The sequence below is a fragment of the Myotis yumanensis genome, unplaced genomic scaffold, assembly GCF_028538775.1.
Source record: "Myotis yumanensis isolate MYYU_CA2020_CCGP unplaced genomic scaffold, mMyoYum1.0.hap1 SCAF_10, whole genome shotgun sequence".
Classification (NCBI taxonomy): Eukaryota; Metazoa; Chordata; class Mammalia; order Chiroptera; family Vespertilionidae; genus Myotis; species Myotis yumanensis.
This window is the reverse complement of record NW_027223761.1, coordinates 78,399,789-78,417,228: the sequence shown is the minus strand read 5'-3', so window position 1 is coordinate 78,417,228 and position 17,440 is coordinate 78,399,789. Positions and strand designations below refer to the sequence as shown.

Sequence of the window (17,440 nt, the reverse complement as noted above, 5' to 3'; positions counted from 1 at the left end):
ATTAATAATTTTTCGTGTCGCTGGACTTAGGAATGGCCACGTGACCAGGTGGGAAGCCCTTTATTTACGCTGTCCCTAGACCGGGTCCCAAATTGGGGAGCAGCTTTCACTCCTCGAGGGGAAGGCTGAGCGTGCGGCGGGTCCTAGACATGAGCATATCTTGGAAGCAGAGAACGGGGAAGCAGAGAACGGAGAAGCAGCGCGGGACGCAGAGGCCGCCGCCGGAAAACCGTGCCCTCGGCACCCCGCTGAGAACGTAACCTCCCGGATTGGCGATGCCGATCGCTAGCTGTGGGCGGGGCTGCGGTCACGTGGCCGACGCCGGGGGTGGGGGGGTGGGGGGGGTGGGGTGGGGGTTGGGGTGGGGTGGGGGGGTCAAGCCGGGTGCGCACGGGCACGCAGAGCCCCGCGGCCCTCGGCCGGGGAGGGGCGGGGCGTGTGGGCGGAGCCTCCGGCGCGCGCTGGGCGGAGGCAGGGCCGGAGCGGGATGATGGGCGGTGGTGGCGGGGCGTGTGGGCGGAGCCTCCGGCGCGCGCTGGGGCGGAGGCGGAGGCGGGGCCGGAGCGGGATGATGGGCGGTGGTGGCGGGCGTGTGGGCGGAGCCTCCGGCGCGCGCTGGGGCGGAGGCGGTGGCGGTGGCAGGGTCTCCGCCTCCTCCTCCTGCGAGGCAGCGCTGGCGGCGGTGGCGGGAGGCCGGTGACCCGGCCATGACTGCGGAGCTGCAGCAGGACGAAGCGGCCGGAGCAGCCGATGGCCACGGCTCGGTGGGCTCCGTGGCGGCGAGGGGAGCGGGGAGCCGGCGGGGCGGGCTCCGGATCGGAGAGGAGGGGTGGGGGGCTAGGGCGGGAGCCGCGCGGGCGGCGGCCTGCGGGCGGGGCGGGGGCTGCGAGGGGCCACCGCGGGGCGTGGGCGTGGGCGAGCGCGGGGAAGGGGCTCGGGAGGCGGCTGGAGTCTTTCCTAGACTTCGGTTCGGTCGCCGAACGAGGGGCGTTAGATGTTTTGGGAAACGAAGCCGGAAGGCAGGCGCGGGGTTGTCTGCACCGCGGTGCTGGGGAGAGCGCCCCGGGCCGCGCCCGGGGCCGAGGAACTTCCAGGGGCGGCTTTGGTGGTCTTGGAGCTTTGTTTCTTTTTTAAAATCCACTTTAGAGAGTCTCACCCCGGGAGAAGTTAACCGAAAGCCGGCATGACCAGCACCGGGGAGAGGCCGGGTCCTGGCGACCCCCCTGCGCCCTCGCCGCCGGCCACGCTCCCTAGAGCCGCCCGCCTCCCCGCTGCGCCCGCAGGGGCGCACTGGTCGCCGGGGTTTAGGGAGGGGGCGTCGCGCCGAGGCGGGGGCGTGTGCCTGTCCCGGTGTCTGCGAGGACCCCGAGCCGCCCCAGGGTCTCTGGGCTCCGGTGGCGAGAGGAAGGGAACGCGCTTTGGGAGGAAACCCGAGGCTGACGTCGGTGTGGAGGAACCTGGAAGTGGGCAATGTGAGACTGTCTTCCCTGCGACTCGGGGATGTCACCGCTCGCGCTTCCCCATCGCCCCTCCAGCGAGCAAGACGGGGAACGTGGGCCGGGTGTTCACACGCGAGTTTGGAAGCGAGGGATTTCACAGCATATCTGCAACACAGAGCTGTCAGAGGCCCCCGCGCGAGAGACCTTTGATACCTTTTTACTCTCCTCTTGCACTCGGGAGGCCAGTAGTGTAGAAGGTGGACACGCTTACTTCCTCTTAGAAGTGAAAGAGACCTGGAAATGAGAGTATGCCGCTTTCTAATGGAAATGGCTTTGTTAGGTGTTCCCAGTGCCTGCCGGCACCCGAGTCAGGGTTTTCTCTGCTTTCAGAGATCAGTTCTATTCATTTTTAGGGCAGTGACTGGAAACAGGTGGGAATAAATCTTAGTTTTGAGACAGTGGCGTTGATGTAGAGAAGAGGCTGTTTTAAGGGAGAGCAAGTTCTGTACATTTCTCGGGACTCCTGTTAGTTGAGACCACGTGCCTGTTAATCATGGGCATCTTCACGTCCCTTTGCCACCGTTTGAGAAGTGACCCCCATCTCATCACCGTCTATGTGAGACTGTTGTCTGGGAGGTGTTGGACGAGCGCTCGTGTGTAAGTCATAGCTATTTTTGGAAGCTTGAAATCCGGTGGCTGTGGTTGGACGGAGGACCCTGGTTCCTGGCGAACTGCACGGTGGTGACATCAACTGTTCTTCCCGGTGTTTCGCCCCCATACAGACAGCTGATAAGCTTGGTATGCTTGATAATGTTTGCCCTTTTGGCTCTTGTTCTTTTGTTGATGTAAAATGCTTGAAGTCAGCAGGCTAGGTTGAAGGAGTCTTATATGGGGATCTTATATCCTCATCTTGATCAGTTTCATGTTAGAATGGACTTTATTTTTGAATTCTCTGTAGCGTTCTACATTTCCCTTGGAGGATCTTTAATTATTCTAGTCAGGAAGAGCTTTCCTGCACAGACACTGAGAAGCTTCTTGAACCCAGAGTGCTCCCCATCCCTCGTTGGTCAGTTGTACTTGGGACAAGACAGAACCCTCCATGACCTCCCAAGAATTTTAGTAGAGGGAAAATGTCATACTCTTGAAATAGGTTTTCAGTACCTACTCATACCTAGAAGAGAACACTGTGATGATTCTAAATCCTCCACACTGCAGAATGTTATTTGAGTATCTAAAGCAGTGGTTCTCAACCTTCTGGCCCTTTAAATACAGTTCCTCATGTTGTGACCCAACCATAACATGATTTTCGTTGCTACTTCATAACTGTAATGTTGCTACTGTTATGAATTGTAATGTAAAGATCTGATATGCAGGATGGTCTTAGGCGACCCCTGTGAGAGGGTCGTTTGACCGCCAAAGGGGTCTCGACCCACAGGTTGATAACCGCTGAAAGGGATTACTTTAGATTCTGTGTTTTAATCAGTTCTTGACTTAGATAAAAACCCAGCAGCAACAGCAACTGTTATTGTAGGATGAACAACTTGAAGTCAGGTTGGTTCCTATAAACCTGCCCTCTATGGCGGCTGTACTAGGGTTCATCACACATTCTCTGTGCTAACTGGAGTCCTATGAAAACCTGCCAGCTGCAGGTAAAATTTAACTTTTTGTTTTTCCTGGATTTATTGGCTTTTCATTCCCTTTTACCTTGTCTCATTCATTGTGATTTTGGGAGCATCAGTAAATGAGTGCTTGGTTGGCTTCTACAACTCTCATGCCTCCTCAGCTACAAAGTTTCTGTTTCCACAATGAGTACAGTATTTATAAAGCACATCAACAAATAATGCCTCAGATCTTTCCATGTGTTTTGTTTCATCAGAGAAATTTAAAACAATAGCCAAATGAAGCAGATATTTTTCAAGGAAAATAATGATGTTGATAATAGTAGTTAACATTGAGCATGTACTGTGTACCAAACCTTGTGCTCAGAACTTAACATGTATTATTATGACTACTCTATGAAGTTTTCTTATGAGCAGGCTTATACTTGTTAAATAATTTGCTCAAGGTCACCCAGCTGGTGAGTGGTACAGCCAGAATTGAACCCAGGCAATTCTGACTCCCAAGAGCCAAAGATATCCCTGATTCTACTTCTTTGTTGTTGGACCCATTGTCTTGGGTCAGAACCTTTCTATTACTCTCTAGAACTTTTCTGATCTTTTAAACTTTCAATCCTCCTTGCACTCTTTCTAAACAGATAACCTTTTTTTCCTACTTGGTTGAGCTTGCTCACATCTAAAGAGAGCTCATTGTCTCATGGTTTTATTTTCCCCCCACTCCTCTTTAATGTCTCTTTTCTCAGAAGAGGTACCCATTCCTTCTTCATTTGTTAGAGATGAATCTAGATCACTGGTGTCCAGAGACCTTTTTGATTGTGACTATAGAATGAGGAGGATGCTGGCATCTAGTGGGTGAAAGCCAGGAATTCTGCTAAACATCCAACATTGTATGGGGATAACCCCTAACACAGACTTATCTGGCCCAAAATGCCAGTAATGCTGAGCTTGAGAAACCCTGATCTAGATGATGTCTCTTCCTACTGTCCCAAATCATCTCACGTCTCCTTTATCCTAGCCCAGTGGTCGGCAAACTCATTAGTCAACAGAGCCAAATATCAACAGTACAACGATTGAAATTTCTTTTGAGAGACAAATTTTTTAAACTTAAACTATATAGGTAGATACATTGTTATTAACCTACCTATATAGTTTAAGTACTGTTGATATTTGGTGCCTCCCCCACGCTGCGTATCCCGCGGCCCCCCTGTGCTGCGTCGCCGGACTGACCGACTGACACCCCCCACTTCTTCTAACGCCACTTCTTCAAAATAGGCTCAAAAACCGACTTCTGCGCATGGGCCACAAAGTTTCAATCGCACTGTACGTGCGCGCTCGCACGTGGTATTTGGTGGAAGAGCCAGACTCAAGGGGCCAAAGAGCCGCATGTGGCTTGCGGGCCGCGGTTTGCCGACCACGGTCCTAGCCTAATCCCATTACTGTTATCTTCTTCCTTTCGACTCAAAATATGGTCCACGGACCAGCAGCATTTGTATCACCTGGGCGTCTGTTAGAAATGCAGCAATGTGGATGTGCTGGAGCCAGCTTTTACTGGTCTCCACCTGACTGTGTACATCTCTTCCCAAGCTGCTTGGTGACCTCCTGTTGGTAGCTTGAAATTGCCCCAGTGGGAGTATTGTTACCAAGGAGATGCACAAGCTCTTCGAATCATCACACCACTGTTTGGGCCTCCACCCTAGACCTAGTGAATCAGAAACTACCTTTTGACAAGATTCCTAGGTGATAAACTTTGGGAAGCTCGGTCCTACACAGAATTCCCACGGTCCATTCAGTTATGAACACATATCCCCAATCCTCAATTAAAATAAGAACAACAAAATTCTCTTCTGCCCTGTCCAGCTATTGCCTTGCCTACCTCCTTTTTTTTCCCTTTTGTTTACTTTCTGAACAGGTGTTAAATCTCCCTGTTTCTTTTTTAAAGTGTTTTTCCAATTACAGTGTAATTCCAATTCACTGTAGAAAAATTGGAAAACACAGACCCAACAAGATTAGCTTTTGGCTGATAAGAGGCACAGCCCTGAGGCTGAGGCACATTGGTTACCAGATTCCACAGTGAGGTAGTAGCAACAGGTTGTGCAGAAGCCCAGTTAGGTCTTGGCTGTGGGGACCAGTCTGGGCTCCAGCAAGAAGAAGGTGATTGCCCACAGGCCTGCAGCGAGGCCCGCAGCAGAAGGGTTAGTTGTAGGGCAATGAGTAGCTTTATGTTAGCAGCAGGCCCCAGGCTGCCCAACCAGAGCCTTGCCAGTAGTAGGCTTTTAGTATTTGTCATTAGCAAATGAAACAGACCTGTCGGAAGTAACCAGTGACTGACCGCCTTCTGGTCAAATCAGTGGTCTTTCAGTAGTAATTCCTATTACCATTTTTCCTTTAGTTATTTGAGTACCCCTCATTCTTATGCTTTCGTTTGCAATGATTCCTTATTGCCACTTGTTTGTTGATACTTATTTTGGCATTTGATTTTAGGCTGCCTTACTTCCTGAGCGCTCTTTCTTTGGCCCTGTATGTTGTTCTTTCATCTTCTCTGCTATGGGCTAACCTGTTTGCTTCCTTGGCTGTACTGTCCTTTTATTAACTGCTTCCCTGTCTGCATTTGTACTCTTCTACCCCTCTTTTGGGAAATGCTTGTTGAACATTTAAGCTTGTATGTCAGCTTTCTTGGCGATAAGTATTTGCTGCATAGCTACTTTCCCACCCTTATTGTAATAGGCAAGGGGATATACTTGTAGTAATAGCATCGGCCATTTGCCAGTTACTCCCTTAAGCACTTTCTGTACATTTCTAATATTTACAAAAACCCTGCAAGGTATGAATTATTGTATCTTATTACTGATGAGAAAACTCAAACTCACATATTAATATAGCTAATGAGGGCCTAACATGAGATTTTAAACTGAAGTCCGTTTGCCTCCATATCATAGATAAAAAATGTGGCTTATTCTTACTCAAGATTCAATTCTAAGTAGCAGAGCTGGGACTTAAAGCCACTGACTGCCATTAGTGCCTTTCTAAAGCCAAGCTTTCTGACTACCACTTCACAGTGTATGAAGCACTTCAACATATGTTGTCATTGAACGATATAGCAACCCCATGAAGTAAAAGCTAGTGTGACTGGGAAGTAGAGCTTGCAAAGTGACACAGCTAATACTTAAAACCAAAACCCATAGCACAGGTAATTTTCTCCTAGGATATCAGTATTTTCCCTCCAATCTTTGGATGAGTTTCATTGGATGGGCAGGTCACAAAATTTTATATTTATGTATCATTTTAAATTTTATTAACAATTCCTGTATGTGTTATTTAATTTGATAGTCACACCGGGTCTGTTAAAGCTGATGCTATACTTTATTTTACAGATGTGGAAATTGATGCTTAGAAAAATTGAGAGTTGCTATGAAGCTAGTGTGTGCTGGAATCTGGACTACATATGCTATTTCTAAATAAAAGGGGAGGTCAGAGTACTGGACATACAAAGCCATATCAAAGATCTATGTGAATAGGTGCTGGCAACATGCTACGTGATGGCTGGTGGTCAGTTTAAACTTGAGATGTCCTAAACAAATATTTTCTCTTTTCAACATTACTGCCCAAGTTAGTACTTTCCTGGTGTTCTTTTTCTGTGTGTGTGTGTGTGTGTGCGTGCGCAGCATGTGCATGTACATGAGCAAACACAAATCTCTTGATTTTTATTCAGTTTAGGTGAAATACATATAAAATTAACTGAAATGTATAACTCAGTGACATTTAGTATATTCACAATATTGTGCAGCACCACTTCTATTTAGTCCCAACACATTTCCATCACCCCAGAAGAAAACTCATATCACTAAGCAGTCACTCCCCATTCCCCAGCCCTTGGCAATGCCAGTCTGCTTTCTGTTTGTGCTTTACCTGCTCTGGATATTTCATATAAATGGGATCATACAATATGTGACCTTTTGTGCCTGGCTGTTTTTACTTAGTATAATGTTTTCGAGATTCATCTAAGTTATAGCATCTATCAGTACTTCATTTCTTTTAATGACTGAGTAATATTCTACTCTGTGTGCTCTATTTTATCCAGTTGTCCATTGGTGGACATCTGAGTTATTTCCAACCTTTTGGCTGTTAGGAATAGTGCTGCTGTGAACATTCATGTACAAGTTTTTGAGTATCTGTTTCTAGTTCATTTGGGTATATGCCTAGGCATAAAGTTGCTGGGTTATTTAGTAACTTTATGTTTAACTTTTTGCCCCAGGAACTGCCAAACTATTTTCCACAGCAGCTGCACCATTTTATATTCCACCAGAATACACAAGGGTTCCAGTTTCTCCACATCCTCACCCAACACTTATTTTCCATTTTTGTTCTTTGTTTGTTTGTCTTATAATGGCCATTCTCCTGTGTGTGAAGTGGTATCTCGTTTTTTTTTTTTTTTAATCCTCACAATATATTTTTCCATTGACCTTTAGAGACAGAGTGGAAGGGAGAGAGGGTGGAAGGAGGGAAGGAGAGAGAGAGAGAGAGAGAGAGAGAGAGAGAGAGAGAGAGAGAGAGAGAACATTGATGTGAGAGAAACACATAGACTGGTTGCCTCCCCCACATGCCCTGACAGACTGGACCGGGCTGGGGATTGAACCTACAACTGAGGTACCTGCATTTGACTGGGAATTGAAACTGCAACCCTTCTGTCTGTGGGCCTATGCTCTAAACCAGCGGTTTTCAACCTGTGGGTCGCGACCCCTTTGGGGGTCGAACGACCCTTTCACAGGGGTCGCCTAAGACTATCCGAAAACACATATATAATTACATATTGTTTTTGCCCTGACCGGTTTGGCTCACTGGATAGAGCGTCGGCCTTGGGACTGAAGGGTCCCAGGTTCGATTCCGGTCAAGGGCATGTACCTTAGTTGCAGGCACATCCCCAGTGGGGGGTGTGCAGGAGTCAGCTGATCGATGCTTCTCTCTCATCGATGTTTCTGACTCTCTATCCCTCTCCCTTCCTCTCTGTAAAAAATCAATAAAATATTTAAAAAAAAATAATTACATATTGTTTTTGTGATTAATCACTATGCTTTAATTATGTTCAATTTGTAACAATGAAAATACATCCTGCATATCAGATATTTACATTATGATTCATAACAGTAGCAAAATTACAGTTATGAAGTAGCAACGAAAATAATTTTATGGTTGAGAGTCACCACAACATGAGGAACTGTATTAAAGGGTCGCGGCGTTAGGAAGGTTGAGAACCACTGCTCTAATCACTGAGTCGACTGGCCAGGGCTCATTGTAGTTTTGATTTGCATTTTCCTAATGGCTAATAATGTTAAGTATCTTTTCATATGGTTATTGGCCATTTGTATATCTTCTTTGGAAAAATGTCTATTCAAATCCTATGCCATTTTTTTTTTCTGGCACACACGAACTTACTGAATTATGATTTAAAACCATTGTCAGTACTGCCAGTCTGTTGCTTCTTTCTGTGCCACCATCATGCCCCACAACACTGTACTCCAGGAGGGAGTCTCAAGCAGATAATGGACCAGATGCCACCTCCATTCCCAGTGCCACCATGGGAAGCCCAGGTTTCTGAACAAGTTTTATTACACACATAGGGGATGGGATTCAGACCTTCTTAGCTGCTGCATTCCTCATGGACGAAAGGACATTCTTCAGTTCCTCTCTCTTCCTCTTGGTGTGAATATGTGTCTGCATCCTTTTCTTTTGTTGTTGTTGTTAATCCTCACTGGAGGATATTTTTCCAGTGATTTTTAGAGAGAGCAGAAGAGAGGGAGTGAAGTGGGAGAGAGAGACAGAGAAAGAAACATTGATGTGAGAGAGTCACATTGATTGGTTGCCTTCTGTATGCGCCCCGCTGAACAACACTGGCCAGGCCATACCCTTTTCTTGATGAACTTTGGGGCGCGCTTGTATCTCCGTGGCACGCTGCTCATAGGGGGCAAAGCCACACACCTCTCGGATCATGTTCCACATGAACTTGGTGTGCTTGGTGAGGCACCTGCAGTGGTGGCCGTGCCTCAGCTTGCTCATGTTCTTGTTCACCTGTGGCCCTTGTTGAGGACAACAGCCCTGGGGTAGTAGGGCAGAGCCATGGCTGCTGCTTCTCAGTGGCTGCCGTGGCAGAAGAGCAGTCCTTTGCCCATTTTTGAATTGGGTTTGTTTGTTCTTGGTTGTTTGAATTATGAGAGTTTTTAAATATATTCTGGGTACTAGACCCTTACCAGATTTATGATGTGAAAATATTTTCTCCCATCCTGTAGGTTGCCATTTCACTTTCTTAGTAATATCCTTTAAGGCACAAGTTTTTAATTTTGATGAAGTCCTGCTTACCTGTTTTTTTCTTATGTAGCTCAAACTTTTGGTACCATATCTAAGAATCTATTGCCAAATCCAAGATCATGAAGATAGACCTTTATGTTTTCTTCTAAGAGTTTTATAGGATTACCTATTATATTTAGGTTGTTGATCCATTTTAAATTAGTTTTTGTGTAAGTTAGGGGGTCTAATTTCATTCTTTTGCATGTGGATGTTTACTTGTCCTAAGCACCATTTTTGAGGGGACTATTTTTCCCAATTAAATGGTCTTGGGACCCTTGTCAAAAATCAGTTGACCACATGTATGGGGTTTGTTGGAACTCTTAATTGAATTCAGCGGTCTGTATGTCTGTCTTTATGCCAGTACTACTCTGTCATGATGATTGTAGCTTTGTAGTAATATTGGAAATCAAGAAATGTGAGACCTCAACTTTATTCTTTTTTCAATATTGTTTTTACTATACAGAGTCCATTGAAATTTCATATGAATTTGAGGATCAGCTTTGCCATTCCTGAAGAAAAGGCGGTTGGAAATTTTGATAAGAATTGCATTGAATTTGTAGATCACTTCGGGTAGTATTGCTGTCTTAGCAATATTAGTCTTTGTGATGATTACTTGGATGTGTCAACTTAACTGAGCTGTGAGGTGCCCAGACATTTGGTCAAACGTTATTTTGTATGTAAGGGTGCTTCTGGATGGGATTAACATTTGAATCAGTTGCCCTCCCAAATGTCTATGGGCCTCATCAATCAATTGAAGACCTGAATAACAAAGCCACTGATTAAGAGGAACTTCACTTGACTACTGAGCTAGGACATCAGTTTTCTTCTGCTCTCACACTGGAACTTATACCATCAGTTTTCCTGATTCTCAGGCTCTCTAACTTGGAAATGACACCACTCTCCCTCCGAGGTCTCCAGCTTGCTAACTGCAGATCTTGGGACTTCTCAGCCTCCATAATTGCAAAAGCCAATTCCTTACACTACATTAATTTACCCCCACACACAGGAAACTGGGAATCCACACACACACACACACACACACACACACACACACACACATACATCACACATCCCGTATTGGTTCTGTTTCTCTGGAGAAATCTCACTAATCAGTCTTCCAATCCAGGAACCTGGATATCTGTCCATTTATTTAGGTTTCCTTTAACTTCTGTCTCAATGTTTTGTACTTTAAAATGTGTATAAGTATTTTACTTCCTTGGTTAAATTTATTCCTAGGTATTATATTCTTTTGGATAGTTGTAAATGGAATTGTTAATTTTCTTTTCAGATTGTTCATTACTGCTTTATAAAAACACAACATTTTCACATGTTGATCTTGTTTCCTGCAAAATTACTGAATTTGTTTATTAGCTCTAGTAACTTTTTTTGTGGGTTCTTTTGGATTTTATATATTATGTCATCTGTGAATAGAGATAGTTTTACGGTTTCCTTTTCAATTTGATGCCTTTTATTTTTCTTGCCTCATTGCTCTGGCTACAACTTCCAGCACAGTGTTGAAATAGCATTGGTGAAAGTGGGCATACTTGTCTTGTTCCTGATTTCAATGGGAAAACTTTCAGTCTTTCACAATGGATGCATGTCAGCTGAGAGTTATTTCTGTTTGTTTGTGACTTGTAAAGGCCCTTTATCATGTTGATGAAATTCCCTTCTATTCCTAGTTTCCTGTTGGTTTTTGTCAAATGCTTTTTCTGCATCATTCAAGATGATCTTGTGTTTTCCCCTCCTTCATTCTGTTAGTGTGGTATAGTACATTGGCTGGTTTTCTTACTGCTTTTATTTCATCCTGACGTTTAGTGCCCTTTCTAATCTAATCCCTCATCACTTCTCTGGTCCCTGTTATTTATCAAAAGTAGAAACAACACACTGAGGCCCACCTAATAATAACTTAAAATTTTACTGTCGTTGAGTTTCTAAAACTCTAAGCATGTAAACTTGATTTCTTAAATCTTTCGTCATACTTTTCTAGTTTCTCAATTAACCTTAGCAATATATTGCAAAAAATGGCATTTTCTTTAATCTTTGAAGATCCATTTCAAATGACCTTCCCAACCTAATTTGTATTTGGTTTGGTCATGTAGTCAAAGAAATGAAAAAATGTTGTCTTAATGTCTTCTAAAGTAAGAAAAAGGCAAGATGCAGGACATGATGGATAGTGTGAAGATATATTCATGTGCATAGACCAGTGATGGTGAATCTTTTGAGCTCGGCGTGTCAAAAACCCTAAACTCTGGTGCCGTATCACATATAGAAATATTCACTTTTTTTTTTTGATATTTGCAACCATAGTAAAAAAAGGATTTTTATTTTTGATATTTATTTTATATATTTAAATGCCATTTAACAAAGAAAAATAAACCAAAAAATATGTATAAAATAAACAAAAGCAAAAAAACAATGTACATTTAGGAAAAAATAATAATAAAAACAATGATAATCAAATGGTACGAAAACTAGAAATTAGTGACTTTTTTGGTGCTGAAGTTTGTCTGCTAATTCTTCGATTGCAGGTTCATACTTGTTGCACTTCAAGGCCAAGCAAGCGCCACTTACTTCACCTGTTAGCCGGTTTCTTTTGTTCGTTTTAATATTATTTAATGCTGAGAACAAAGTCTCACAAAAATATGTTGATGAAAAAATTGTTAGCAAAGCCATTGCTAGATTTTTAAAAAAATATATATTTTATTGATTTTTTACAGAGAGGAAAGGAGAGGGATAGAGAGTTAGAAACATCGATGAGAGAGAAAAATCAATCAGCTGCCTCCTGCACACTCCCCATTGGGGATGGGCCCGCAACCAAGGTACATGCCCTTGACCGGAATCGAACCTGGGACCTTTCAGTCCGCAGGCCGCAGGCCGATGCTCTATCCACTGAGCCAAACTGGTTACGGCTCTCGCTAGATTTTTTATGTCACTAAAAGTGTCAGGTACTCTGTTCCAAACACTCAAAATTTCTTGTTCGTAGTTGCACTCTTCATTATTCAAACGATTTCGTTCCAGATTTTCAAGTTTCGACCTTAAGTCGACAAACACATGAGTCCAAATGCTACCTTGAAAATCTGCAAGTTGCATCTCTAAATCGTCAATTTGCATCCATTGGAAATCCTTTAATTCCAAAGTACTGTAAACAACTACATCCGGATACTTAATTATTTTAATGGTCTGTTCTAGGCTTCTAAATTGGTTGAATCTTTCGTTGAACTGTTCAAATAACGAGTTGACTATATTCTGGTACATAAATATGGACTCCATTACACTCGTTGTAGTGGCCTTCTTGAAATACTTTTTTATCCCAGGAAAATACTTAAAAGTTTTAGTTTCAATATCTCGCTTGAAAATTTTAAGTTTACTTTCAAAAGATTTGATGTATCCAAACATATCGTCAATACTTTTGCCAAAACCTTGTAATTTTAAGTTCAGTTCATTCATATGAACAGAGACATCTGTAAAAAACATCAAATTGCTGATCCACTTATGATCATTGATCTGAGGAAAGTTTTCCAGATCCTTATTCTCAATAAATACCTTAATTTCTTCAAAGCACTCCACAAATCGCTCAAGTACTTTACCTTGACTCAGCCATCTCATATTATTGAACATCAGTAGTCCACTGTAGGTTGAATCAACTTCTTGTAAAAGTGCAGAAAATTTTCACTTATGAAGGGATCGAGAAGCTATAAAATTCACAATTTTTGTTACAACTGACATTAAATCATTCAATTCTGAAAATCCCGATTTGGCACACAACACCTCCTGATGGATAATGCAATGAAAAGGTACAAGTGGATGTCTAATAGCTTCCATAAACAATTTCAGGAATCCCACATTTTTCCCCACCATATTTGGTGCCCCATCTGTCGTGACTGACACAATTTTAGAGATATCAATGTTTAGGTCACTGAATGTTTTTATGACAACTTTACATTTTTCGTTTCATTATGTTCTTATTGGCACTGATTCTAACTTTATCAACTCTTCTCTCATTGTGAGACCATCAGAATATCTAGCAATAATGGCCAACCGAGCATTTGATGTGACATCAGTAGTTTCATCAAGAGAAATCGAAAAATATTTACTATTTAAGTCTTTTTTTTAATTGATGTTGTACGTTTTTGTTAAGATCTATTATTCTGTCTTTGATAGTATTTCTTCAGAGTGGTAACTCAGAAATTCTTTTAATAATATCATCTTTATTTTTCATATCGTGAAATAGAGCTGGTGCACATCTTAGAAATGTTTCCTTAATAAATTCTCCGTCACTGAGGGCTTTTCCATGCTGAGCTATGGAGTGAGCAATACAGTAACTTGCTGATGTTAAATTTGTAGAGCATCTTACAAATTTAATGATGGAATTTGATTGACTTTTACAGAGGTGTAGCTGCCTAGAAATGTATTCCTTCCTTTCATCGATACTTTTTTTCAAGAGCTGACAATGATTAGTTTCAAAATGTCTCGACATTCCACGTTCTGCTTACTACCGTTTCATTATACAGTATGCACAATGATCTGTTGTTTCTGTCGACAATCCCATACATCTTCGTCCATATGTCTTGAAAGGGTCGGCTACTGCTACTTCCACTTCCTTTATCATTCAATCTTGCTTTTTTTTTTTTTTTTGATTCTCCATCACAAGGCTGCAAAAATAAATAAATATAAATCACGGCGTTTTTTATAAAAGGTTGGTAGGTTTCTTACCTATTAACTTTTTGCAGTGTTGTTGCACTGACTCCTGGTACAAAACAGTTCAAAGATAGTATGTATAACCAACAAGTATATGGTGCTGTAATGTTGCACCGTATATCGTTTTCTTCTAACCCTCCCACTCCTATCTCCTAACGAACATGGCGATCAAGTGCGTCTGTTTGCCGAATGCACCCGAACGCACGTAAGCTTACCCGAGGCACATGTTGACAATAACAAGCCTGTTTCCAGAATTGGGCATTTTGTCACTCGAGTAAAAATAAAATGTCCTGAGTAAAGATTAATCTCTTTATAGTGCAATTCTTAACCTTTTTATATTAATGTCAATATTGGAACAATGTATCTTGGATGTTTTCACTATGTATCTTTGCTATGCAACACCGATGTACATGTTTACATCCGGTTTTAGAATTGCATTATTGATCATGAGTAACGTGAGTAATAATATTACTCTAGTGATGCCCAACTCTGGCCATTGTGAGAGACAAATATTTGAATTATGCAATTTTTTGTCTCTGTCGATTCATGTCACCCAAAATGAGTTTGTGTGTCACCTCTGACACGTGTCATAGGTTCTCCATCACTGGCATAGACCATTTCTGGAAAGATATATCAGAAATTATTAGTAACTAGAGGCCTGGTGCACAAAAATTTGTGCACTGGGGTCGGGGGGGGCGGTCCCCAGCCTGGCCTGTGCCCTCTCGCAGTCTGGGACCCCTCGGGAGATAACGACCTGCTGGCTTAGGCCTGCTCCCGGGTGGCAGAGGGCACGCCCAATCCCTAGGTGCAGCCCCTGGTCAGGCTTAGAGCAGGGCCGATTGGGGAGTTGGGGCCTGCCCCGTCATGCACAGAGCAGGGCGGATCGGGAGGTTGCGATGCCACCCTCAGTCACGCTCAGGGTAGGGCCGATTGGGGGGTTGGGGCACTGCCCCCTGTCACTCACAGAGCAGGGCCCATCAGGGGGGTTGGGGCTCCGTACCCTGTCACACACAGAGCAGGGTCGATCAGGGGGTTGGGGAGCTCCCCCCTGTCACACACAGAGCAGGGCCCATCAGGGCGTTGAGGAGCTCCCCCCGTCACTCACAGAGTAGGGCCGATAGGGGAGTTGGGGCACCGCCCCCTGTCACACACAGAGCAAGGCGGATCAGGGGGTTGGGGCGCTGCACCCTGTCACACTCAGGGCAGGGCCAATGGGGAGGTTATGGCTCTACCCTGTCACACACAGAGCAAGGCCCGTGGAGGGGGGTTGGGGCGCCACCCTCTATCACCCACAAAGCAGGGCCGATCAGGGGGTTGGGGCGCCGCCACTGTCACACTCAGGGCAGGGCCGATGGAGAGGTTATGGCTCTACCCTGTCACACACAGAACAGGGCCCGGGGGCGGGGGGTGTTGGGGCGCCGCACCCTGTCCCACACAGAGCAGGGCCGATCAGGGGGTTGGTGCACTGCACCCTGTCAAACACAGAGCCGAAGGGCGATCAGGGGATTGGGGAGCTCCCCCCTATCAGGCACAGAGCAGGGCTGATCAGGGGGTTGGGGCGCCTTCCCCTGTCACGAACAGAGCAGGGCAGATAGGGAGGTTGTGGCCCCACCCCCTGTCACACACAGAGCCGCAGGGCGATCAGGGGGTTTGGGCGCTGCCCCCTGTCACGCTGATCCCAGTGCTGGGAGGCATATTACCCTTTTATTATATAGAATAGAGGCCTGGTGCATGGGTGGGGGCTGGCTGGTTTGCCCTGAAGGGTGTCCTGGATCAGGGTGGGGGTCCCCACTGGGGTGCCTGGCCAGTCTGGGTGAGGGGCTGAGGGCCATTTTCAGGCTGGCGGGTGACTGAAGCTCCCAACTGCTCCTTTTTTTCTTTTTTTTTTTTATTCTGGGCCAGCTTTAGCTCTGAGGCCTCGCTGCTGAAAGCAGGTTTCTGGCCTTTACCTTCTGTATTTGATACAATGTTGCGGTCCGGCTGGCTGAAGCCCGGCTGAATGAAAGCCGGTTTCTGGGGTTTTGTTTAGCTTCTATATTTGCTACATAGTTGCTTAGAGTTGCAGCTGAGAGGCCGGCAAGTCAGGCGGGGAACGTTGGAGTCTGCCATCACTGGAGCAAGCAAGCCTCCCTGTTCACTTCAGTGCATGGCTGCTGGCCGCCTTCTTGGCTGACAGTTAATTTGCATAAGGATATGCTGATTAGCCAATGGAAAGGGTAGCGGTCGTACGCTAATTACCATGTTTCTCTTTTATTAGTGTAGATGGTTACTCCTGGGGAATGGGAATGGGATGAAAAGAAGAGGGAAATTTTCTATTCATTTTATATCTTTTTATACTGTTGGAATTTCTCAGTGCATTTGAGAAAAAGAGAGGAGAAAATTTAAAAATAAATGACTAGTTCCTCTTTTAAAAAATATTTTTATTGATTTCAGAGAGGAAGGAAGAGGAAAACATCAATGATGAAAATCATTGATCGGCTGCTTCCTGCATGCCCTCTACTGGGGATCAAACTCACAACCTGGGCATGTGCCTTGACTGGAAATCTAACTGTGACCTCCTGGTTCATAGGTTGATGCTCAACCATTGAGCCACATCAGCTGGGCTCCTTTTTTTCTTTTAATTCCAACTTAAACCCCTTTATACCATATGAGTGACTAAATTTTTTAAAAATTTATCTTTACTATTGAAAGTATTACAGATTTCCCCCTATTTATCCCCTTGACCCCTTCTAGCCTGCACCCACCCCCCACCCCAGACCTAAATTTTAAAAACTCTTAAAGCTTTTGAAAAACTTTAAGCCAGTTAATGAATTGAAACAGTCATTTTTAAATGACTTTCTGCATCATTAACATAAGTTATAGAGTACCCTGTTTCAGGGGATTTAGTTGGGTCCACAGAAAACTGCTATTTGTCATTTTTAGAGAGTCATAGCCTTATGGCACTGTTAAACAAAGAATCTTAACTTGTACTGCTGAAGTGTTTTTAAATAAAAGGGTATATCAGGTCATTGTGAGCCAAAAAAGTAAATAAAGAAAAAGAGGGCTGTCTTGGGGCATGGAGTGTAAACCAGCCACAGCAGCATGGCCACGTGGGACAGCATGTCCATCCATCATCCTGGAACTTTGCAATGTTTTTATACATCACTGGGGGGTGGGGAGAGAAAGATCTAAGCCCTTCTGAAAGGGTTTACATTTGCTGTAGACCAGCCGTGGGCAAACTATGGCCCGCGGGCCGGATCCGGCCAGTTTGAAATGAATAAAACTAAAAAAAAAAAAAAAAAGACCGTACCCTTTTATGGAATGATGTTTACTTTGAATTTATATTAGTTCACACAAACACTCCATCCA

At 44.3% G+C, this 17,440-nt stretch overlaps 1 protein-coding gene and 1 pseudogene across 5 annotated transcripts in view; one reads left to right on the top strand and one right to left on the bottom strand.

Annotated features, from left to right (window-relative positions):
- Window positions 1-690: 690 nt before the first annotated feature.
- USP28 (ubiquitin specific peptidase 28) overlaps window positions 691-17,440 on the top strand; it is a 70,916-nt gene continuing 54,166 nt past the window's right edge. For all 5 annotated transcript variants that reach the window (XM_070426078.1, XM_070426075.1, XM_070426077.1 and 2 more), the window contains exon 1: window positions 691-764. In XM_070426078.1, the coding sequence (XP_070282179.1) occupies window positions 708-764 (57 nt within the window). In that variant the 5' untranslated portion in view covers window positions 691-707. The remainder of the gene's footprint in view (window positions 765-17,440) is intronic.
- Window positions 8,681-9,168, bottom strand: LOC139017645 (large ribosomal subunit protein eL36-like; annotated as a pseudogene).